Source organism: Rhinolophus sinicus, linkage group LG05, assembly GCF_036562045.2.
Source record: "Rhinolophus sinicus isolate RSC01 linkage group LG05, ASM3656204v1, whole genome shotgun sequence".
Classification (NCBI taxonomy): Eukaryota; Metazoa; Chordata; class Mammalia; order Chiroptera; family Rhinolophidae; genus Rhinolophus; species Rhinolophus sinicus.
The window spans coordinates 25,708,466-25,735,026 of record NC_133755.1 but is presented as its reverse complement, the minus strand read 5'-3'; the positions used below and the strand labels follow the sequence as shown (position 1 = coordinate 25,735,026).

Genomic DNA, 26,561 nt, shown 5'->3' with positions numbered 1-26,561 from the left:
TTATCAATTAGGTAGCCAGGAGCCATAGCTCAAATGCTTGGGATGGATCAAGCAGGCAGCATGAATGTGAAATGGGGTCTGTGGCAAGCTGGAGAATCTATTTTCCTTCCATAGAAGACCCACTAGTCAGCTTCAGACAATGGTGACTATGGTGTATAGTAAGGAGTATGACCCAGGTGGTCATATCTGATTATTTTCAAGAAAAGCCAGAAACCCAGATTAAAAAAAAAAAAAAAAAAAGTGTGTAATTTCCTGTTTTTTAAATGTTTTTGATTAATTTAAAATGAGAAATAAAATCACTTTGCAAGCCAGCTATGTGAGAATCAAACAAAACAAATCTTCAGGTCTCATTCAGCAACCAAAGATCTAGGTTAAACAATTTTCTGATGGGAAAAATCCAATTTATTCAAGTCACTTCAAGTTATTGAGGATTATATTATAAGGATATGTGTGGCAATAAGATAAACAGAATTTTCGACCATGTAACAAGCTCTCATAAAAAGCCAAGAGCTCTGTAAACATCCCAGGTCAAGGGACGGACAGGAACAGCACAAGATTGGTACTTACTGAGAATTGGCAGGTCCTTTATCACCACTTATGATGTAACGTATGCCTTTCAATCGGTGGCATGTTTTAACATAAGCTGCCTATGATTCACGTTAGTGTCTCTGGTAATTGTAGAATTCTTGACTGGGTCACGGCTTCCAGGCTGCTCCTGGCCTGTTGTTGAAGCGCCTTCAGTACTTCAGCTATGCCCAAATTTGAGGGCGTGGGTGTGGGTTCATTTTCCTTTTGGCAAGTGGATTGTTGGAACAGAAGAAGAGAAGCTGGGAGGTCAGGGTGTATTTGCAAGTCATGCTCCATGTTCTGATCTGTGACAGACACTATGGGTTGCCTCTCCATCTGCCACTCTTCCCTCTTTCCTTGCTAATAATATGCCAACTTTGTTCAGATATCAGGCAACTTATATGTCTCAGGCTAAGCTGGTCCCATCCCAAAGCAAGATGGATTTTAATTACATTAAATCAATCATAGCAAGTCCATTTTCCTTGTCAGAGATTAGTTTAGAAATTGGCATGTGTAGCAGTTCTGAGCAATGAGATTGAGAGAAAGGCTAAGGGAAATATTCTTTCTAATGAGCAGAGATTCAAGGCAGGAAACAGACCCTCTTCTGCTCACACTGTCGCATCTTTATGGGGCATTTAAAACTTGGGCATCCAGTTTGCAAATGTGAATGATAAAGGTGTGGACAAAAGTCAACTTACAGAGGAAGGAAAAGTAGAAAACTGGAAAAAGCAAAGCAAAACAGATGTCTTAATGATGTCATTGAACAGTGACCAACCCTGAAAACATCCTACCTTTGAACTTACTATGCATGAAGTACTACTACATTCTCCTTTGTGTTGATGCTGTTCCTGGTTGGGTTTTCTGTTATTTTCAGCCTAAAGCATCCTAACAAATGATCACTTATTATTCCACTTAGAATATATGTCCTCCAAAGGTAGACCCAGCCTATGAGTTTTAATGTTGCCCTTCATGCTCAAAGAAGCCTCTGCAGGTTACAACTGCTTGTGTGGAGGAAGCTGCTGAAGGCTTACAAGTGTGATCGGAAGTCTCACTGGCAGGAGAGGAGAGCTATCTTGGGCATTATGGGGAACTGGCAGCTTGTACCCAACATCAACATCATATCCTGAGGTACATTGCCTGGAGGATCAGTCTTAGATTTAAATCACCCATGCTCACTGAACTGCCAATGATCTAAATTATCAAAGGATCTATGACTAAGAATCTATGGTCACTACTTCCAAGCCCACTGCAGACCCCTTGAGGCTCAGGCTGCCACATAGATCCCCAGCTCACGGTAGACCCTGCACTTATCTCTCAAGTCTCCCCAGCAGCATCTCCCAACTCTCTCCTCTATTACAATATGAGTATGTGCTGCTATTGTCCTTTATATTTCCCTCCTACCTTTGTTGCCTGCATCCTTCTCCCCTTCCCTGCCGCCCAGGAGGGAATAGCTGGCCAGATTGCTTCATTGGATGTTGGAGGGAGTAGAGTAGAAACCAGAATCTTCTTATCCTTCATTTCTTTGCGTGTGGGGCTTGGGAACACCATCATTTAATGAGTATATACAGATTCCTCAGACTCATATGGGTTCTGTACATTCCGTTTATTTTCCTTTTTCTGGTTCCTGAATTTTTGTTGCCTAATTTCTCTTTCCTCCCTCTTGATTCACAATGGGCATTTTCTCACCTTCATAACTCAAATTTCCCTTTAGTCTCTCCCATTCTTAACTGCATACAACTAGCTCCTTTATCCCATATTGTCCCTTTTTTCTGACTTTCCACTGTTATTTTTTTCTCCCATCCTCCCCAGAGCATATGGGTGTGCATCTGGAATTTCGGTGGTTTCCTAGAACTCTCCTGACTTAATTTTGGAAAATAGCCATGTATCATGTATCAACCTCCCCATAGAACAGCAACCAGCTCCTCACTCCTCAGTTCTCACATAAGCATGATGAAAAACCACTCTGTCATTGTTTCTGTCATTGAGACTGAAAAATTCTGTGTTCTTTTATAGAATTGCAATTTTTATCGTGAGGAATCACCTGCTTATCTTGTAAAGAACAAATCCCCTACCTACGGTCATGGTGAACTGCCCATAGTTTTTCTTCATTGACCTGAATTTGATAAATCTTATCAATCACCATCAGATAAGGATGAAATAAAAGAAAATATAAATATATATAAGGAAAGAGTACGAATATGGGTTATCGGTTGCTGTTGGTCATGACCTTCAGATTTAAATATACCCATGAACTAAAACTTAAAAATGCTGTTTTCTGCATGACATTTGTTTTACACATGTAAAATAAGAACAGGAGAAAAATATTTAATACGTGTTAAAATTCTTAAGTATTTTTGTTTTTAACATCTGATATTGGGCAATTTTGCTGTGTTGAGCTGGGGCCAAAATACAGCTAGTGAGGACATTTCTCCTTCAAGTCCCTTTCAGCTTTGCCTAAGTTGTTATCACTAATGAGCATTGTTTTGTGTTGGGTTGGTCAAAAAAACATCCAGTGCCCTTGAGGGGTAGGACCCGTAGCTTTAGTTGAGAGTAGGGCCTGAGCGGTAAGTAGCAGAGGAGGGGCATATCATATGTTCCCTGACTATCCTTTTGGAAGCTGCAGGAGACCCTAGGTGAGAGGAATGAGACTAGAAACAAAGGAATTGGCTTCATGAGACTCTGAGGCATTCTCAGCAAGAGGTGAGAGGAAGAAATGGCAAAGTATCTATTCAGGAGAGACATTGGGAATCTTTAGGCACAAGCAGAGCTGCTTAGAATGAAGCATGGTCGGAGGCTCATCTCATGGTCCCTACATGACATCTTCACAGCTGTGGGACCCAGTGCACCAGAGGTTCTAGAAGCATCAGCAGTCTGCATGCTTGGCACAGATCCTAGCTCTCCATGGGCACTGTCAGCACCAGCAAGGAGATGGCTCAGTCTTCAAGAGCTCTGAGGAAAACAGATGCTGAAGGGAGGGAGGTGTTGGAGGAGATGGCAACGCTGGGCAGAGAAGTACATTGAACATGAATACTTGCCCAAGAAAAAACAAACAAACCAGCCTATAAATGATAGTGGTATACTGCACCTCCTCCAGTTTTGCGGAAATGAAAGTACAGAAAGGTTAAAGACATTTTCAAGGATTCTTGTCACAGTGTCAGAATTACAGTCTGGACCCCTGCTGCTGCATAGCAAGTGTGGTTATTTCTAAGGATGAATTTCCATGGATTAAAATAGGTACCACATGGTTGTGTGGGGAGTGAGCATGCCTTTAAGGGGCCCCAGAGACTTCTGGCACGCAGCAGAGAATGGGTACAAGACGGAGGGCATGGTTGGCCGCTGCCAGCTTAGCCCAGTGAGTGATGGCCGATGTGTACTGCTTCTTCAGCAACACATGCCCTCTGCCAAAGCAGTTTGGGCTTTGGATTTGAGAAGCAGCCTACACTTAATACACTGGAGCAGGGATGACTTTATCTGCCATTGATGTCACCTGGTGACATGAAAGAGACGTGTGGTAGGGGATAATCAGGTCAACCCCAAGGAGCTATTGGTATCATTTAGCTGGAGTTCCTCAAGCTGCTCCAGGAAAACAGAATTTAGTCATTCAAACGCCCGAGTTGTATCCCTGCGTTCAAAGCCTAGCTCCCTTATTTCATAAGTTGGGTAGCCTTGGGCAAATTATTTAATTTCTCTTGGCATCACGTTTCTTGTTGTAAAATGGACATAGTAATAGTATTTCTGTTTTACAGTTATTGTGAAGCTTAACTGAAAAAAAGTACTATAATATACATGTGAAAAGGTTCCGACCTTTGTGTATACATTATCTTATTATTATTACGGTAATATGAATTACCAGACATGTCTAAGTACCTGATCAATGTTTGATGTTGTTGTAAGTATTAATAGTGGATTCCAGGGATCTTCCCCTGTGACTTGAAAATCAAATTCTGATACCATTGTTTCTATTCCCTCCCAGAACAAAAGTACCGTGTTTCCCTGAAAATAAGACCTAGTCAGACCATCAGCTCTAATGTATCTTTTGGAGCAAAAATTAATATAAGACCTGTTCTTATTTTAATATAAGACCGAGTATAATATAATATAATACCGGGTCTTATATTAATTTTTGCTCCAAAAGACACATTAGAGCTGATGGTCCGACTAGGTCTTATTTTCGGGAAAACACAGTAAAAGGAACAGGGTTGCAGACAGAGTGGAAAGTTTACTTAGGTGACCACCTGGCAAAGAAAGGGGGCCTGAGATACATGCCTGGAATTCGGGACTCTTGTCTGGGGCCTCGCTGGGCTCTGCTGTGAGGTGCCATGGCTAATCTGGTCCCTGGGCACATTCCACTTTCCGTGGAGTTGGAGCTGACCTGCCTGTGCTTTGTTCTTTGTTGTGTCCAGGACCCAACACTCTTTTTTGCTGGTTCAGGTCACCCTAATGTGGCCTACCTGCCTGAATCTCACCTACAACATCCATTCAATGCCTGGCTTAGGTTAAATGCTCTGTACTCATAACAATGACCTCTAGTTCCCAACTCAACTGTCTTCCTACCCCTCCATGGCGTGTGTGGTGCCCTCCAGGACCAGCCAAGGGAAGCTCAGAAGGGATAACTAAGGCCCATTTCCACCTAGCCCCTATGTAGCATTGGTTTTAATCTGCTGTGACCATTTCTTGAAGGAGCAAGACCACTCTGTGGGGCAGTTCCCTCCCTGAGTTCTAAATGGGGAGAGGGGCACAAAATCCCCTCTGCTTTCTGTTTTCCCTTCAATCTGCACAGTGTGCCCAAAAAATGTTTACACATTTTAAGAAAGGAAAAAAATGTATTAAAATTGTAAGACTCAGTATATATCAATAACAAAAGATGAATACAAGTCATGTGTATACATTTTTTTTTGGCACCCCCGGTATTTAGCATTGGCTTCCTGGATATACACCCTAAAAGGGCAGACAAGAACCCACGTACCCTTTGTCTCTATTCCTGTGTTTTCAGACTCAAACTTGATAGGAACATGTACAACGTCAGAAGTAAGACTGTCCTATAGTACCCAGCACCAACAGTATGTATGTGGTGATTGGAGGGAAAATAATGTTTGAAAAACATGGAGCCAGAAACTAGTCTATAGAAAATTCTTCCAATCGCTATATGGGTAAAACTGTAAAAGGAGAATTTTGTCTTCATCAACGATGATTAAAAATGGAATTTCTCTCCTGTTAAGAAATCTATTGCAAAATGCAACATATATAATTAAAAATGCCCCATGCATTTTCAATTTAAAGTGTATCTGAGATTAGCCACTGAAAAGAAAACTTGATATGCCCTGAAATCTGAAGCTCCTGCATGAAAGAGACCTGATAGAGATTTCCCCATATTTGACAATAACCCTAAAAGTTTACATGACGCCAACAGTAAAATTGTTATGAAGCTGAGATTTTTCTAAGCTGTCCATAAATAAAAACTTTATTAACTATGCCAAAGGAAAAACTAAATCATCATTTTTTTCTTCAGAATTGGTGTAACATGAAGAGTCAATCAAAGACTATGCAGCCAAAAAATTCGGAAAAAATGTATTAGAGAGGGGTACCATGAATGTAATCAATAAAAAAATATTTTTCTGTATGTTGGTGGTGTTAGCTCTGTAAAATTTGTGATTTTTCACTCTAAATAAATATTTACTTTCACGTCTAATTTTGATTCATAATTTACTTTCTTGAAGAAGTTCCCCAAATTTATAGACGCCTTTGGCCTCACAAATCCTGGATCTGCTCCTGATGGCCTGCATGGCCAATAGTCTAATTTACAACGGTCACCAATGGATATTTGGGCATGCCTGTGGCAACGTGTCCTGCAAGCAAATGCCATTTATCATTTGTATCACTTTCAAATAAAATAACACAATGACAAAAACCATTGTTCTAGACAGCAGAAGCAAACAAGTAACATTAGCAATGAGTGATATTCTGAATTCAGGGTTTGTTATTGCTTTGTGTTTGTTTACACTTTTACTGCACATATGTTTATACATTGTTATTACACCATGTGCATGCATTCTGGTTACCTATTGCTGTACATAACAAATTACCCCCAAACATAATGTGTTAAAACAGCATCATTTCATTATGTCTTATGATAATATCTCACTTTCTTGGATGGTGATCAGGACAAGCTTGAAAGATAAATATTTGCCTGGCAGATCAGGGGGTAGTAGCATTACCCACCGATATCTCAACTTGAGCAAAGAACTGTTGTGAGAAATAGATAGAGGGAAATCACATTCTAAGTGTTTATATTTGAAGAGAGAAGCCAAGAATATTGAGGGAGGGGAGAAATGGCCTGGAGCTGTTGGAAGTGTTTGCGATGAGGTGCAGGTTTAACCATCAAAATATAATGATGGAACTCCTCTAGTGGCAGTGAATTCAAGAATTAAGAAGTTACAACAAGGACGATTAAATCTAAGGGCATTGTCAAAGTGGAGTGTTTTGTCTGTCAGCTAGCCAGTCAGCTTTTGAGAGTTTGGAATTAGGCTTGGGTATGAGAAAGAAAGAAAGATTTGGCTGCTCTCCTGTTACAAATAAAATATGTTGATGTAATAAAGCCAATGTAAATATTGTCTTAATCTTAAAAGAGGCTAAAATATGCAGTTCCTTCTGTGAAGTGTGGATTTTCCACTGACCTCAAAGGCATTCCTGAGGGAGGGGGTTCATGGGGAGGACAGTTGGTGTGTCTGTAAGGTTGTCTGGGGTGGACATCATTCACTACCCTGTTCTCAGAAGAGTCGAAAGCACTTGACAGTGTTTGCTTCCAGCTACAAGCACATTCTCTGTGCCCTGGTGGCTACACTCACTCCTTCATGATTATTTTTGCAAAAGTGTTCAAGACTAGGACAGAGTTCCCAAAGAGTTCCTGTCAGCGATCTTAATTTAAAAACCAGTTTTTACCTGCTGTTTAAAACGTACTCAAGCGAGTCCAGTTCACGGGTTTGGATGCTTGTTGCTCCCTCCACTAAACTATTATAGCGACTTCGAGATACCTGTGAATTCCACCGAAGTCAATCATTCAAGCAGCTGCTCTCATTGCATCTAGATGAGTGTGAGTCATGGAGCTCATGGGGACCGTTGTCCTGGACTTGAGTGTTGGCCTCCACTCCAGCTATCTGAAACGACCTCCTGGACACCCAGAAGCTACTTCATCGTCTTCATAAATGGTTCTTACGATTGTAGAGTGTGCAGTTCCCAGCCTCAAGACCAGTGTGCTTTCTGGAGATAAACGGTTAAGATTATACACTCTGGAGGCAGACAGAACTGCAAATCTCGATTTACTTGTCATGTGGCCTTGGACAAATGATATAAACTTTTAAAGCTGCAGTTTCTTCTTCTGTAAAAGGCCGATGATGCCAATAATCCTTGCTTCATAGAAGTAGTTTATAAACTAAATGAAATTAGGAACAGGTATTATTATTTTTAATTTGCTCCTGCTCTTCAACGTCTTTAGACTTGTTTGGAGCAGTAATCATGACGGCTAGTATTTATTGCCGTGTACCAGTCACTGGGCTAAATATTTTGTCTACATTATCTTTAAACATCTTGACAAAAACGTTAGGAGGAGACCATTACAGCGGAGGAATCAGGGTTAGAGAGGTTAATCAACTTTCTCAAGGTCATAAAACCAGGGGGAGAGCTGGGGTCTGAACTCCGAAGCTGGTGTTCTTTTGATGATCACGTGTCCCAATTCAAGTCATTACCTCTGAGGATGCTTATGGGTTGGAAGGGGCATTTCCTTCTTGCATTCATGAGGGACAGCTATCCTTTGCTCTAGAGAAAAATGGACACTGAATATTGAACAGCAAGCTCAGGTGGAAGCCCATCGGCCTGAAATGTCCCATATGGAGCAATTGCCTTTCAAGACGCTCACAATCCTCAGTCTGAGACACACAGGGCTGTGTAAGAGACGCATGCACCCACGTCTAGGATCCTACAAGGATTACCCCTGGTGTCAATGAGAGGAGTCTGCAGAGTCCCCCGAGAGAAGCCAGTGATTGGGTCAAGCTCATTAGTGCTCCATCAGTTAAATTGAGATTCTGGCTTTAAGTCGAGTACACTTATTTTGGGATTTGTTTTCAGTTTGCCATTGTATTTTAATGTTAGGATAAAGTTTTCTAAACCATTTGAGAGAAGGTGGCATATATCCTGGCTCTTTTCCCTAAAATACTCCAGTATGTATTTTATATAAGTGAGAATATACTCATACATAACAATAGTACAGCTATCAACTTCAGATAACATTATACTGATGTGACACTTTCATCTACCATCCATATTCCAGTTTTGTCATTGGATTCTATAGTGTCCTTTATAGCATTTCCCTCCCCAGCACAGGATACAGTTTACAATTAGATATTGCAGTGAGTTGTCATAGCTCTTAGCCTCCTTTGATCTAGAACACTTCCACAGCCTTTTTCTTTTATGACATTGATGTTTTTGAAGAATGTTTCCCTCTTGTGTGTGTGTGTGCGTGCGTGCGTGCGTGCGTGCGTTTTAAATAGAATGTTTCTAGTTTTAGGTTTGTCTTAGGTTCCATCATGGTTAGGTTCATTTCAGACTGAACTATTACCTGAGTAATGTTGTGTCCCTTTCCGGGCATTACACCTGGAGGCACATGATGTCACCTAGTCAAGGTGTGTGATTTCTACATGGTATGGTTTCCATTTTCCCCTTGTAATCAGTAAGCACATGTGGGGAGAAACTTTAAGACATGCAAATATTCTGCTCTTTATCAACTCTTCCCCGCTGGATTTAGCATCCATTGATGATTTTAGTCAGAACCAATCTTTGTTATCACAGTTGCAAATTGATGATTTTCCAGTTCTAGCATTTTCTTCACTTTTACCAGTCTACCCTCAGCATTCTACTGTAAACAAGAGTCCTCCCTTCACATCTGTATCTCTGTCTGTCTGTCTGTCTGTCTGTCTGTCTATCTATCTATCTATCATTGGTATAGACTCATAGATGCTATTTTCCCAAAGACCTATAATTCATAATTGTTCTTAGTTGTTTTGGTGCTCAAATTGCATTGTTCCAAATTTGACCAGTGGGCGCCCCTTCAAGCTGACTTATGTGTCTTTGTGACATGCCCCACTATATTTTTGAGTCCCTCCTTAATTTCTGCCACAAAGATGATGCTCTTGGCTCATCTTATACCAACCCTGCTCCAGCACTAGAATCAGCCTCTAAGGACTCCTGTTCCTATTTAGTAGGGAATGGTATTAGAGACCAGGACTGGGCACTAGGTATGATCATGGCTACCTGGGTGTCTTTGCTTGTAGTTCTTTTCTATAGACAGAGCTAGGCAATATATCTGTGTATGCATACATCTGTACACATACACACACACATATACCTATACATATTTGATAAATATTTGGTCCATATCAATACCTCCAATTTAATCCATCCCATAGGGTTCATTTTGCCTTCCCCCTTTCATTATTTGTATGCCCCTTCTTCTGAATCGCGAACTCTAGTTCTCAAAAGTATCAGGATATTTACTCACTTGTTCAATTCTATAGTACATCTAAAATAGGTTCAGAATTGCTTTGTCTATGCTGCTACAAAAACAAGCTTACTAAAAAGACTTCAGGATTTGTTTGATGTTCTCCCTCCACCCTGACCAAGACTGAGAAATACTTATAGTCCAATCCTCTGTTTGTAAATTACTTGGATTAGATGGCTATCTTTTTTCCTCTTCAGTGTTGTTAGGTTAGTCATTTAAAATACTGTTAAGATCTTTATTTAGTTTGCTTTCAGTTTTAATACACACTTCCCAACTCTGTTGATTTAATTTTATTTTTTGATCATGTAGAACACGATTCAAATATGTCCAGCAGGAGCCCCCTTTTTCCCAAAAGTCAACACTGTGCAAAAAGGTACATTCAGAGAAGTGTCACTCCATTCTGTCTTCCTTCTACCTTATCGTCCATCACCCTATTCCTTGGAGGGAACTAACTTTATCATTTTCTGTTTAACCTGAATTTCTTTTTTGACAGGTAAGTAGATATATGTATGTTTTCTTATTTCTCTTTCTCACACAAAAAGTAGCATGCTATATATGCTTTTTTGTAGTTTGGTTTTTTAAACTCTTAGAAATTATTCCATATCAGTTAATAGAGAGCTTCCTTTTTTTTTTTTTTTTACAGCTACCAAGTGCTCCATCATGAGTATTTAACCAATCACCTATGTTTGGATATATAGTTACCAATATTTTGCAATTGCAAATAATGCTGCAGTGAATAACCTTGTACAAATGTATGTTTTTGTATTATTGGAGTTGTATCTTCAGAGTTAATGCCCAGAAGTGAGACTGGCAGGTCAAAGTGTAAATGCAAATACAGTTTGTTGGATATTGGCAAATTCCTCTCCTTATGGATGATTGCATTTTGCATTCCCAATGAGAATGCAATGTATGAGAATGCCTGTTTCCCCCCACATCCTTGCCAACGGAGTTTAATTGTAAGCTTTTGAATTTTTGCCAACATGATGGATGGGAAATAGTATCTCAGTGTTGTTTTAATTTGCATTTTCTTATTATGAGTGAAACTAAACATTTTTTATGTTTAAGGTCCATTTTTATAACTTTTTTTGAATTCTCTGTGAATGTCTTTAGCCCATGTATTAATAGGATTAAAAAATTTAAGTTGTTTATTTGCCAGAAATAGCTTTTAATACAATTTACACTAACTAAAGGCAGGATCCCAAAGTACCTACTATGGATTCTGCCCTCTAGGAATTCACAGTCTATAAGATGAACACCAATCACAACAGATGTAAGCATAAGCTCTGGACCCAGATTGCCTGCTTTTAAATACCAGTCCTGCCATGTAGTAAGTTTTTTTAACTTCTTGGCACCTCAGTTTCTACATCTATAAGATGAGAATAATAATAGCATTTACCTTTTAGGATTATTGTAAGGATTAAACGACAACATATGTAAAGTATTTTGAACCGTGCCTGGAACAGTAAGTAGTCCATAAATGTTAGCTGTTTTACAGTCAAGAAAACACTATCAATACATTATTCAATTTGATTGCATAAGAATCCTGTTATATAGTTAGTTACAAAAAATGAGGACCTTGAGGTTTGGAAACATTAGGTGACTCAGTGGTAGAATCGAAAGTGTAACTTATTTATTTATTCATTCATTCTTCATTCATTCATTCATATCCACAGATATTTTTTGAGGCTCTGTAATATACCAGGCACTGGTTTAGATGCTTATGTTCAAGTAACCCTTATTTTATTAAATAATGGCCCCAAAGCCATTCACATAACTTTTATTACAGTATATTGTTATAATTATACTATTTTATTATTGTTGTAATCTCTTACTCTGCCTGATTTATAAATTAAACTTTATCATAGGTATGTACAGGAAAAAGCATAGTATATATAGCGTTTGGTACTGTCTGCAATTTCAGACATCCACTGGGGGTCTTGGACTCTATCCCTATGGATAAGGGGGGGCTACTGTAGTAGAAAGGACACCAGTTAGGAGGCCAATTGGTGCAGCCTTAACTTTCGGGGGGGGGGTCTCTGATGGGGTGTACTCAGTGCTAAGTTAACTGATAATTTTAACTGGAAGTTTATTTTTTTATGGCAAAAGTACTCATCTTTGTATCTTCCCTCATGCCCAAGATGATACCTTGCATAAAACAGACTGGACGATATTAAATAGGTGCCACATAGGGAGATTGTGAAAGGAAATCCAACATCAAGCAAGGCTTATGGCTTGGGGCTTAGGCTGCCCCAAGGGCATCGAATCAGGATGCAGGGGGTTAGGAAGTCCCGGAGGAGCTCCAAATCCCTTTCCATAGACAGAAAACAGGTGAATAGACAGCCCAACAAAACCCGCTCTAGAATGATACCCTGCAAGCTTCCACAACACCAACGCTTTTCTAGAGATCATGCAGGATGAAGGCTGGGAGATTTAGGCTTGTGAGGAAACCTGGACAAAACAGTGATTTTTGACATCTGGACACCCTGTCTTTACCAGAGAAAAGGAATTTCTAATGCAGCTGCTGATGTGCAGCTGCTGTGTGATTTTTTTGGTAAAAATCCAAAAGAATAGGGACCATGTTTCACAGAAGTCTCCAGAGGCTATTTATTTGAAAAAGTGACCTGAACTTCCTACAGGAAGCGACTGGATCCCTACAAGAAAGTTCGTCACAGCTAGAAAAGGACCAGCAATGAGGTTGGTGCAAAAATAATCGCGATTTTTGCAATTATTTTTAACCTTTTAAACCGCAATTACTTTTGCACCAACCTAATACAATTCATTTTCTGATTAAAGTGCTTTCTGGCTTGCCACTGCAAGATGCTAGGAGCGGGAGGGCAAGAGTATGCACAGTTAAAAAGATAGGGGGAGGGTCTCATAAGTAGATGGGAGCTATTGCAAACAAACCATAAGATGGTCTCTGGAGGGGAAGCAACATTAGGGACTTGCGCGAGGAAAGGTCAAGAGGAAAAGCAGCGCACCAGCCATAGCTTGTGCGGGAGGTGGTAGGGAGGGAAGAAGGGAATTGCTGTGGAGGAGGTGGGGATAAAAAAGAGAGAAGGAAAGGAGTGTGGAAGCGACCTCACCTGCAGGGCAGGAGTCAAAGATTATGGAGAAGAGCTGTAAAGAGAACTGGGTTATTGAATTGGGAAGGAGGGATTTGGTCCTCTGGAGATCGCTTCTGCGTCTACACAGACCAGCCCAGAGCTAAGGGGATGTGGTACTGAGCTCAAGGCGGCGCGGTGTGAGACGGTGGGGTGGGAGTGGGAGCACACTCCGATTCCTCCCAAAGCGAAAGGCCAGGAAAGCCGAGGGGCAGGCCGGCCGGGTGGAGGCGGAGCACCGGCGCAGATGGGCGGCACAGGGGCGGGCGTGGGGAGGCCTGGGCGGAGCAGGCTGAGGGCGGTGCTAGGACCCGCCGGCGCCCCGCCGGCTCCCGGGAGGTTGATAAAGCGGCGGCGGCGTTTGACGTCAGTGGGGAGTTAATTTTAAATCGGTACAAGATGGCGGAGGGGGACGAGGTAGCGCGGAGGCAGCCGCCGCACCAGGGGCTGCGGCGCCGGCGGCAGACCAGCGACTCCAGCATCGGGGTTAACCACGTCTCGTCCACGACCTTGTTAGGTACGGGCCGGCGGGGCGGAGGCCGCAGAGCCCGGGTGGGGAGAGGACGCGGGCCGCTCGGGCTCGCTCGCGGGCACCGGCCGCAGGCGGCGGGGTCGTAGTCCGCGGCGGGCTCAGCGCTCCTCCCGCCGCCGCGTCTGGCCGCCGGGCCTAGTCCCCGCCGTGCCCCGTGCTCCCGCCGCGCGCGGCCTGAAAGGGCGGGCCGCGGCCCCCGCAGCTGTCGGGTGAACGGGCGGCGCGCGCTTCTGCGCCTGGCCCGGCCCCCTGTCCGTCCGCCGCGTGGCTGCCGCCGCGTCCGCCCCGACCTGAGGGGGCGGCCGTGTGCCCGGGCCGCAGACCTGGGCGCGGGGTGGTCGGCGGCGCGGCTCGGTCCGGCAGAGCTCCGGACGCCGCAGGACGACCTGTCACCCGGCGGGCACTTGCTGCCCTCTGTGCCCCGCGCGGAAAGGGAGGAAGGGGTAACCAGGACGTGATGGGCTCCGCAGAGGAGGAGGACGCGGAGCGCGCGGTGGGGAGCGGACACCGCGCTGCCAAGTCGGAGAGCTCTCCAGACAGCCTTCCAGGGGAGAAGCGCAGTCCGCAGGCCAGAGCCGTGCCCGGGCGCCCGCCGTCTGGGGCCCGGAACCCATCGGCTCGGGGTGCGCGTGGCTAGGATGCGAGTCTAGATTTAGTTGTCAAACTGGTGTTATGAGCCATTTACTAGCCACTCAGACCACTAAGACCCGATCAGACTGAAAGTGTCCGTGGTGTGAAGTCACCTGATCCTTTGCTCCCGGGTTTTGCTGAATTGAGTTCTTACTGTACGTGTGCAGGGAAAACCACTGCCCCCTCGAAGACTCCTTTGCGTTGGCAGCCGAGTGTGGTGTGTCCCTCTCACTGATAACACCCCTATTTTTAGGAGTTTAGCATTTGATCTTTCGCTGTGGTGTGAATTGAACGCATGAAATCCTGATTGAGAAGTTTGATGGTACTTAAAGGCATAAAGTTTTTCAGAGGCTTAGGAATAGTAAAAACTTACGGTTAGGTGAGTGCGGCCATGGCATAGGTAAGAGTTTGTTAACTGCACTAAATAGGAACTTGAGGTTTCAGAATTCTCCTTCCACTATCTGATTTTGTGAGATGAAATGTAAAACATTTTGATAAAGTATTAACCATGAAGACTCACTTTACTAGAGAAGTTCACGTGAAATACACTTCATCAGTCATGTAACCCTTGGACCTTGAGCATATGTCAGAGGTGGTGACAAACTAGGTAAGGGAAAAGAACAGGAAATAAAGCTTGTTTTATTGCTGCCTACCAAACAAAGCACTTGACAGAACTGTTTACATAGGAAAAACTACTACTAGAGAAATAAGGTTTTGCCTTAGTTCTCTTCTGGCTGGAACTCTCAAGTAATTGTTTTGGAATGCTGATGGATTCATTTAGCTTTTTTTGGACCCTAAGGCTTGTGTGTGCTTTTTTAACTATCTACCTAATTTGTGTAATCTGTTTAATCTATATCTAATTTATCTAATCGAGGACCCTAAGGGGTGTGTATGCTCATCTATCCATCTCTATCTATCTATCTATCTATCTATCTATCTATCTATCTATCTATCTATCTATCTATCTTTTCAAGGTAACTATTAGATGTAGTTTCAAAGTGTTTTATGTACTTGCCTAAGCAGGAGAAGCATAAATTTATGACAGGCATGGTTATTAAAATTTTTATGCTGTACATTGAGAAGAGATGTGATTTTTAAGACTTGACAAATAGGGCCTCAGCATTTATTAAATGCTGTATGCTGCTCACAGATTTTAGTCTTTTTTTCCTTTTCCTCTAGTTAGACTTCATTTGATAGCCATTCCTGTCAAATGACTGCTTAAAACTGTCCCTCTCCCTGCTGATTACCCATTATTACATTAAAAACCAAATAAACTTGTTAAGATTTGTGTTATACATCAGCAAACAGGCTGTGAATGAATAGGGACTCCTTATTTTAGAAACTCTTTGTCTCCCTCTGCTTTCTGAATAAGTAAAGTTGAAGAGCTAAGCTGGGGTGAGTCAGGTGCCACTACAGTAGTTTAGTCTTAGGAAGATGCTTTGTGTCTCTGAAGAAAAATGCTTACTTGTTTTTCTTTCTTTTTCTTTTTTTCTTTGTTTTTTAGGAATAGGATCTTTATAAAGCCTAACACTCATTTTAATGACTTTGTAAGATGATAGGAGTTTGTGGATGTGATTAAACCTATTTAGTCAAGTGTTTTGAAATCCTTTTAAATTCTTTATTTGGGGAAGAAGGAGCTACCTTACAGTAAAGAGACTTATTATAAGGAAAATAAACCACAAGTCAATATGAGATTCTGGCCTTTAAGTCAAATGCGCCTATTTTGGGATTCCGTTTTAGTTTACTGCAGGCGTTTTAACTGGAGGGTAAAGTTTTGAATATTCACAAGTGAAAGCTTTCTTGAAATTGTTAGAACTTTTCTAAAATCATGCTTTGTCCAAGTGTCTGATATTAAGCAGCTGCTGAGAGTACCCGGAAGACTGTCACCTTTTGGTGCTATAAGTCAAGACATTTTTAAAATTTCGAGACTTAGTACCAATGTACATTAAAAATAACTTGTTTATGCTCCACTGAAGACCTGTTGACACACAGTTGTAAGTAAAGCCTTTTGGCAGGCTCTCTCCCAAGTTAAGAGCCAGAAATGTAAGGCATGGGAATAGAAGTTAAACTTTTTTGTAATGGTAATTTACAGCTTTCCAGAAGGAGGTTTTCTCAGGCACCCACACCGGGAAACAGCTTTCTTCTTTTCCTTTTTTAAAGTGTAGTGGTACTGTAGTCTAATTGTGTAGCCATACTGGGGTTTGAAAGCGCAGGTATGTTGTTTGCTTTATTGACCATTATTTAACTTAAGGAAGATAGTTGTGAATATAGAATAACTGAACTTGATCCCCCGATGAATTGCTTACTCATGTAAGTTTCTTCCTGTTCTTTACTCTTCCTCACCACATACAGAAGAATGAGGGCTTTTTTTAAAAAATAGTTTTAAAAATGTATAGCAGGAAAACATCAAACTGGAAAATATGATGACAGTAAGTTAATACTTGCTACTTTATAAAGCATATTAAACATCTTGCTTTGATTCCATTTCCTAAAACTTTCCTGTGAGGGAATGAAGTCATTCCCATTGGAGGGAGTGATTGTGACTTTTCTACAGTCACAGAAACTACTACTTAGAAGCACTCTTACTGCTCCTCACCAGACTTGGAGGATGGTAGGGGCCCTTTCTTCACTGAAAATTATCCCATGTAATTAGAGATGACTGGGTAAAACTTTGTTGAATAAGTGAAGTCTGAAATCATACTAATGAGAAGGGCAGTTAAAAAGTAAAAATGGGACAAGTCACTAAGTACAGTGGGAGATTTTAAAGTAGGAAGCGAAAAGGTAGATATAGAAGTAATGAAGTAGAACAATTTTGCTTGTGTAGACATTGAGAAGAGTGACGTGTTCAGAAGTGCCAGCCCAAGGTAACTATTTTACAAATGATTTTTCAAGTTACTGGTAACCATATCTCTGTGTTTAGGTGTACACATATTTGAAACTTGGGGTAGATTTTTGTAGAAATGTGTACACAAAAGTAGCCACCCTCACTACCTACTCTGGAGCAAATGGCTATAAGATAATTGTATTATGGGCAGATGATATGTGGTACAAACCACTGTTAAGTCATGAAAGACTAATTTATACATCCTCTGTATTCCCAAGGAGATAGTGTGCGCTTCTGACTGACGGTGCTTTTAGTCTCCTGGCTAGTACCAGTGCAATGCAGGGGATTGATTGCCTTGCTAAGGTACAAGATTAATAAAAATTATTCATGCAACTTGTATTTCTTTGATTGGCATCAAAATAACCAGTAACTCTAATAATTTGTTGGTGAAATAGGTAACTGGTGAGAGATGCTTACTTAGGATCTCTAGTCATACATTTTATCTTTTTATTGCACAATATTTAGCTTGTGGGAACAATGTTTCTTTACTCAGAGAAAAACAAGCTAGTGTGTGTAGTGGACAAAGGATGAGGAATCAAAAGCTGAGTGACTTAAACCCTGAGCCTTGAAACCCCTCACATATAGTTATGATAATAATTCCATCACAGGGCTATTGTGGGATACAGATGAGATGACGGCACAAGTGTTGTCAATTATAAATCTGTGTGTAAGACAAGAGTTGCACATATGTAAGAAGTGCTAATTTGACTAGTTGTGTTATTTATATGTCTATATTAGCAATCAGAAATTCTCTTCTAATTTTTTTTTCTGTAATGTGGACAAAGGTTTAGTTTGGGCAAATTAAAATTTTGTAACTTTATCTGTAAAATACTGATAGTGGGTTCATGATTACGGTTATTGTGAGTATTAAATGTGATAAAAATGCTTAACCCATTGGCAAACATTCTATTGATGATAGTTATTACTATAATGTGTGGTTATCTTAAGATGAGACTTTGAAATAAAAATTAACTTGTAAAGTAGGTGATTTAAAAGGCCATTGTTCAGTTTTTATAAGATAAAAATAAGCATGCTTCTCAGCTGTCTTCATTTTAATAAACTTGCGTTTTAGAGAATCACTTAATCGTGGCAAAATAGTTTTCTGAAATTATGTCAATTACATGATTCATTATGAATTAATTTTTTAGTTAAGGTCATGGCAATTTCCAAGTAGAGTGTATTGGTTTTTCAAACAGTAAATACAAAATCTAACTTAGGTCTGTTATGCACAAGAATGCCTAAAAAAATGATTGACTTGAAACCACAGTAATCGTGACTTCCATAAAAAGCTTTTCCCTTCATGTAATCATTTATAGTAGAGTCATAGTACTGATTAATCGTGATCCCATAAAAAGCTTTTTTTCCCTTTCATGTAATCATTTATAGTAAAGTCCTGGGTAGTGATTAGATTAGAATATACTTATTTTAACTAAGGACTTTTGAGTTCTATAAACTTCCTATGACCTTCAGAATGGATTTAGATTGGAGGTTTGGATTTTGATACTAGCTCAGTAATATTTTTTCTTTCCTGGTGGTTAATACCTACCCTAGCAAACTTACAGATCTTAAAATTTTTTTTTTATTAAATAGATAATCTGTGAAGGCACTTTAGAAGCTTTAAAGCCTTCCATAAAGTCTCTCTTTAAAGGGGGTGAAATTGGCACACTCACTAAAGAAGCTATTTTCATATTTGAGTGAGTGGGTTTATGAGATATGAAAAGTTGGATTAAGTTCACTGTTATCAGAATGGAGGGTGATTTTTGAATATTTCAGAGAGAAATTTTGATAGGAAAATCACCCTTGCTCTTATATATTTTTTGAAGACAGTTATTAATCACATCTCAGAAATTGCTGTTTTCTTTTCATTAGCACTTTATTTTAAAATAGATAGGAGAGTTTGAATTATTTTAAAATAGATAGGACAGTATGAATTGGCTATGTCAATTTTTTTGTGTAGAGTTGAGGCTTTTTATTGCAGGAAAATGGCAGTGCACTTGGATATTGTTTCTCAATTTCTAAAATAGGCTAGAAGATGGAGGGAAGGTTCAACAATGTAGCTGATGCTGAATGTCTTACAACTGGATATTAAGATAGAAATTTACTGCCTTTAAGTTACAGACATACTCATGACTGAATAGGGCTTATGACTGCAGCTCTTTACTTAATAGAGTAGTATGGTAATTCATACTTGGTTGTAAAAGTTTTAATCTTTTTTGTTTGAAAAGCAGTAAATCTTTGTAGACACTTGGAAAACACAAATAAAATAAAAAGGAATATACATGAAAAAATGTTCAACATCACTAATCATCAGAGAAATGCAAATCAAAACCACAATGAGATATCACCTCACCCCAGTCAGAATGGCTATCATCAACAAGACAAATAGTAACAAGTGTTGGAGAGGCTGTGGAGAAAAAGGAACCCTCATACACTGTTGGTGGGAATGCAGACTGGTGCAGCCAGTATGGAAGGCAGTGTGGAGGTTCCTCAAAAAGTTACGAATAGAATTGCCATATGACCCAGCAATCCCTCTCCTGGGTATCTACCCAAAAAATCTGAAAACATTTATACATAAAAACACGTGTGCTCTAATGTTCATTGCAGCTTTGTTTACGGTGGCCAAGACATGGAAACAACCAAAATGGCCTTTGATAGATGAATGGATAAAGAAGTTGTGGTATATATACACTGTGGAATACTATTCGGCAGTAAGAAAAGATGAAATAGGACCATTTGTGACAACATGGATGGATCTTGAGAGTATAATGCTAAGTGAAATAATTCAGACAGAAAGAGCAGAGAACCATATGATTTCACTGATATGTGGTATATAAACCAAAAACAACAAAAGAACAAGACAAATAAATGAGAAACAAAAACTCATAGATACAGACAATAGTTTAGTGGTTACCAGAGGGTAAGGGGGGTGGGAGGGTGGGAGATGAGGGTAAGGGGGATCAAATATATGGTGATGGAAGGAGAACTGACTCTGGGTGGTGAACACAATGGGATTTATAGATCATATAATACAGAATTGTACACCTGAAATCTATGTAATTTTATTAACAATTGTCACCCCAATAAAAAAAAGGAAAGTAAAACTCATAACAACTAGTGATAACCACTGCTAACATTTTAGTATACATCTTTTAGTTTATATCCTTTTCTAAATGCATAATTTCATTTTTCCTAAATTGGGATCTTACTGTAATTTACTTTCTCATTTCATATTGTATTTCCCTATGTGATTAAATAATTTCTGCAACATGATTTTTTAAGTACTAACCATATTTTGCCGTGTATAATGCACACCCACGTTTTTGGCCCAAACTTTCAGGGAAAAAATCTTTTGTTTTAATTCAAATTTTTATTTGTTTACCTTTAGGTACTTGTTTTTTTGTATTATAAAGGAATTTTAGCATTTATTTTTTAACATATTATGGGACAAGAAATTTTATGTAACAAATAATTACACAACATAAAAACAGAGACAAGGCACAAGAAATTTTATATACCAGTAACATTTACGATATTTACCCATCCTAGAAGGCCAAGAACTCTTTGTTGTTACAAGTTCGTCATAAGTTCAACAAAACCGATTATCGTATTCCAGGGTATTTTGCATATGGATATCGTTATTGATTTCTAGAGTTACATTTTTAACTCATAAGCATAAATAAAAATTAAAAACATTTATATAGATACCGAATTTGTACTACCCATGTATAATGCACATCCTTATTTTTCCCTTAAATTTCCCTTAAATTTGGGCAAAGAAGTGCGCATTACACACAGCAAAATATGGTAAGCTGATCCTCCTTTTGGATATGGGGTTATTTCTTGTGAATAATGCTGGCTGAGTATCTTTGTAGATAAATCTTGACCTTTAAGATAAAGTCTTAAAATTTAGATTTCTGGGTCGAATGGCGTGTACATTTTCAAAACTGAAGCCACACATCAACACATCCATTTCAAAAAGTTGTATCCATTTATTCTGTTTCCCATTAGGATTAGGTTTGTGCTTGTTTACAAATATTTTTGTTTACAAGTGTGTGTTATTTTAAAATAAATAGCAACACTTAGGTAAAAATAGGGATCTTACTGTTTTGTTTGCATTTCTTTGATTACACTTGATGTTGAAAATTTAATATAACTGAATGTGAATTCTTTCTATTAACTACATTTTTGTATTCTTTGACCATCTCAGTGTTTCTCTTATATTTTGTAAAAGCTCTTTTGCATACAAGAAATTCTTTTCATGTTTGCTTTTTAATTTTGTGGGTTTTTTTGGGGGGGAATAGTATGTTTAAAAACATTTAAAATGGTTCCATGTGAGAGTTTTTCTTAAATAAATTGGCAAAATTTCAATTTATTAACTTAGTGTTAGTCTCTTCTGAATCTTTAGGTATGCTACTGGAGTTTTTGTTTTTTTTTAATAAAAAAATTTTAAAAACTATTTTAAATTCTTTGTGAGATTATCGATTGTTTATTCCTGTCTCTTTTTAATACCTCAGGACGGGCATCTGCTTCATTGTCCAGTAGTGTGGTAGGAGCTCCAAGCTTAGCAGCCGGGTTCAAATTGCCACACCACCAAACATCAGTTTCCTTAACTAAAAAAAAAACCTACTTTAGAAGTTTAAGATTAAAGGATAATGTCGTAAAAGCACTTGGCATGTGTTGAGTATACAAAGAAAGTTATCATCTCTTCTCTTCAGGGTAAAGGAGAATTTGAAGGGGCTGGGATTGGTTTTCTTTTGGGGAGTGAAGCGGTGGAGGAGGGCAAGCAGCTAGAGGACCATACTTAGACAAAGAACGAGCTTTTTTTCCTTTGATGTTATCAGTTAAGATATTGAGCACCTACCTTATAAAAGGGCTTTTCAGTTGCTTGTAATGAATACCTACTGTAGAAAAGTGTGAAACAGACCTCTGTTCTAAGCTTTCATGTAGATGGAGATCAGATAGACCTTAGGCATATTTGTGTGTAAAGTTGATCATTAAGTTTATAATTTCAGAAGTAGAAATTACTGCGTGCTAGTGGTGTCGAGGAAGACTTCATGGAAGAGGAACTTGAAGAACGGGAGGGGATCTTAGAGAGCAGAGTGTAGGATATCCCACATGTTTGAAGATAAAAAAGATAGGCAGTGTGTTGGTAAGCTTTTTACGAAGTAGTTTAAGCATTTGTCCCTCCTTTCTAAGAATTTTTCTAAAAGAGATGCTTTAAAAAGTATTTAAAAGCTATTAGGTAGAAGCAATTTAAAGATCAAATGGCATTAGAGTATTTTTTTAAAAATTAAAGTTTATTGGGGTGACGATTGTTAGTAAAGTTACATAGGTTACAGGTGTACAATTCTGTAATACATCGTCTATATATCACATTGTGTATTCACCACCCAAAGTCAATTCTCCTTCCGTCACTATATATCTGATCCCTTTTACAAAACCTCATCTAGAGCATATTTAATAAAAAAAAGAAATATGGGCTGTTTTTCTGTAACCAAGTACAGCAAAGAAATGATTTAAATAACTGGATAATTCCTGAAAAAACTGAATAGCGCCAAATGTGACTTGTTAAAAACTGTGGAGATGTGTTACCCCCTCCCCCCTGTTTTTGAGCTTGTGTATTTATCTACAAGAAACCCTGACATGTGCTCTAAAACTGCCAAACTAGAGAAGGGGTTACAGGAGAATATAGGGAGAACCTTTGAATTTCTTATGCCTTTTGTTTTTTTTTCAACTTAGTCACATTTTATCTAGCTGGAAGGATGTTTATTTGTCTGTTTTTGGAATTATTTCCCTTCTTTTTACAGCTGCTCTCTTAGTAGGAATTTTGCCAGTATTGAGCCAAGTTTAGGATTTGAGTGTGTACTTTTCTTTTTTTAATCTGCTGCTTTAATGAGTCATCTGAGGTAGAGTTGTGGCAAAATGTAACTTAGTGTCTTATTTCCAGGGTCTTGGCAGATAATCTGTTTGAGATTTGTCATGAAAAGCCTTTTCTAAACTTAAGTTTTGGGTCCTTGTGTGTATTTTTTTTTAAATGACTTCTTTCCTGTTTTCACACATTTCAATAGCTCTTCAATGGGTTTAATATGTTTTAATTTACTATACAGTTAATTTTTGGGCCAAAAAGGGAGTCAAGAAAACCTACTCTGGTTGATGGATTCCTGATCCCTGTGTTACAAAACTTTGTAGTGGAAATTTAGTGCGTTGTCACTTTAAGCGCTTGTAAGAAAAGAGAATACCTCTTATAACAAATAAGGAATAATTTAGTGTTATTTGTTGCATCTCCAAAGAAGGATGTTGAAGAACTAGCCAGCTCTTGCATGCATTGCTTTCCATTTTTACTGTAACCTCCTGACTTTGGGCTTATACTTAGTTTCTTACAGTTGCCTTATATCTGATTTCCCTGTTTTTAGACTCTCATTACACTTCTTACTCACTCATCACTTTCAGGTTATCTGCAACACAGCTTTGATCCTATCACTCCTCTGTTTCAAAATTTTCCATGGCTTCTCTCTTCATGACAATGCCCAGCACTCTTAGCCTAAATTTTTCAGGTTAGCCTTAATCTTCTAGCCTTAATCTCAGATGGATGTAGCCTTCTCCAGGATGTCTTCATCAATAACCCTCATTTAAATAATCTAACACAGCACTTTCTTTATACTGACCTTTTATGCTTGTTTGTGTTAGAACCTTGAGAGTTAGAACTATTATTAGCAAATTGTACTTCTCTAGTATCTAGAATAGTGTCTTGTTCTCTAATTACTGGCTTGAAGTAGGTAGGGTGGGGAACCTTTCTCACTTATTCATGATACGAGTTGGCATACCAAGCATTGTGTTAAGGCGTACCAAGCTTTGTGTCAACGAATATGAAACAGTGTGTTGCACATTTATTTACATATATGCATATGTGCAATGCATATCTTACCAAAGATGGGCAAATACAATTTTATTCCATCTTATATTTTACAAGTCTGCAGCTTAAAACTTGACCTTCAAGAAAGATTATGAAGAAAAAAAATTGTTTCCCAAATGTTGGGGGATTGATTGTATAAATGATACGCCGACTGTATAAATAAGTTTTGACAAGGAAATTTTTGGGAGAAGTAAAGGGAAAAATAGCCAGATGCCAAGATTTGTTACAAAGATGAGAAATATACTCTTTTTTGTTAACAACTTGTCTTTTTGGTAACTTTTAGTTTTCTGCAAATCTTGAACACATAGGAATTCAGCTTTGAATTTATTCAACAAACGTGCTCATTTGGCATAGCTGGGAGATGGTGGATTTGACAATTACAAAGACCTGGCTGTGCATCCTTATTTGATTACTTACGAAATGTATGTCCCTGTGAGTTGCTTAATCTGAGCCTCACTGTCCTCCTTTATACAAACAAGAAAATGCATTGCTACTCCTCGAAGTGATTTTGAGGATTAAAGAGATAGTATGTGGTTATTAGCACAGAGTAGGCACTCTAAGTAACACAACTAAATAAGTGTTTTTTCTTCTATAGTGAAAGGTACAACAGCTGAAATGATTTCATATAGTAAATTATTTCCAGGAATCAGAAAGTTGCTAATAGTGTCTTCACCTCTTTTCCCAGATATCCACTTCTTTCAGTTCTCTGCTCAAATGTCTTGTAGAAAACCTTGCTCGACTGACCAGTCTTTTATAAAATGGCAGCCCCTGCTTCCAACCCCGCTGTTAACCTACTTTATTTTTTCTCTGTAGCACTTAACACCAGCTGATGTCATATATTTGTTTCCTATTTCCTCGCCGTTGGGATGTAATAAACTCCTAAGGGCAGGATTGTTTTGTTTGTTTCCTACTGAATTTGCAGTTCTTAGAACCATGTTGTAGGTGTTCAGTGAATATTTATTGAAGAATAAAGGCTTATTCACCTCTACTTGTAGTCCTTTCATCCCTTGGATCAAAATTACCTTGGTGGTTATTAATGGGATGTTTGTTACAGATGTCGCTTACTGGACCCCACACACCTGATCAGCTCTGTCAGCTCTGGAGGTGAGGGCCAAGAATATGTACTGTAAACAAGCCGCTCAGGTGGTTCACACTGTGTGATGGTGGGGCTGTGGCTAAATAGTGACTGTGTAACTCAGGTGTAGACCCATGTATAATTAAATTACAGATGAATTGACCATTCTGTAGCAAATAGATTTTCCCCCGGTTGATCTATCAAGGAAGAGTTATGTAGATCTGTACTTTTTGATTATTTTGGTTTTTCTAGTTTTTGTTTAAAAATCCAGTTTAATCCAGAGCTTTAAGGATCTAGAAATCTCAAATACTAAATGTTTGTCAGTCCACTTCTCCCAAACAAAATCAAACCCTTTTAAACCCACACATAATCTGTACTTGTCAGTTTTTACTCATAAGAATAGATGAGCTGATATCAGGGATTTATTTTAAGTGATAAGCATCATTCAAAAATATGGACTGATTTGAGTCTCCCTTTATGGCTTCAAACTTTAAAAATGACAGAAAAATATAAGAGATGCCCAAGTATCCATTTTATACATCTAATACATACTATTTACCATATTTATTAGAATCTTTTCTAAAGAGAAATAATGTTACTGTACAGTTGAAGGGTTCTCCCAACAGCTTTCTCTTCTTATCTTCCCTCCCTCCATAGATATACACCTGTCTTGAAGTGGTATAAATATTTCCTGATTTATAAGTAGTCATATCTATATTTTTTTCATAAAAATATTTAGTATCATGCTGTATGAAAATTGGTAGAAGAGGGTAAAGGGGGTCAACTATATGGTGATGGAAGGAAAACTGACTCTGGGTGGTGAGCACACAATGTGATGTATAGATGATGTATTATCGAACTGTACACTTGAAACTTGTATAATTTTACTAACCATTGTCACCCCAATAAACTTAATTAAAAATACATTTTTTAAGTAAGTGGCTTAAACTATGTATTTTTGGCTTGTTTTTTTTTTCCATCGGACATCGGTTTTGAAGTTTATCCATGTGTGTGCATACTTAGATATTATTCATTAATTTTGGTTCTCTATTTCTGGGTTTATCCATGGATATTTACATTCCAAATTTTTTTTTGCAGTTACAAACAATACTTCAGTGAATAAGGAGCCTTGGCTCTTTTCTTCCTGTGCACATGTGTAAGAATTCCTCGAGCATGGAAACAAATTACCTAAAAATTGAAAAAGTTTCAGTACTGTGTACTCTTAATTCTTTAAACGTTTGGACTACAGAACAAAAGTATATCCCCACCACCACCACCGCCAAAAAAAAAAAGTACTTTACGAGCAGAT

The 26,561-nt window shown here is 39.0% G+C and overlaps 1 protein-coding gene across 4 annotated transcripts in view; it reads left to right on the top strand.

The window, feature by feature from the left end:
* ATL2 (atlastin GTPase 2) overlaps positions 1–26,561 on the top strand; it is an 85,153-nt gene that overhangs the window by 18,383 nt on the left and 40,209 nt on the right. For 2 of the 4 annotated variants that reach the window (XM_019742232.2, XM_019742227.2), the window contains exon 1: positions 13,551–13,735. The exons of the other annotated variants lie outside the window; for them this stretch is intronic. In XM_019742232.2, coding sequence (XP_019597791.1) covers positions 13,618–13,735 — 118 coding nt within the window. In that variant the 5' untranslated portion in view covers positions 13,551–13,617. Of the gene's footprint in view, positions 1–13,550; positions 13,736–26,561 lie in introns of those variants that run through there. 4 annotated transcript variants of the gene reach the window in all.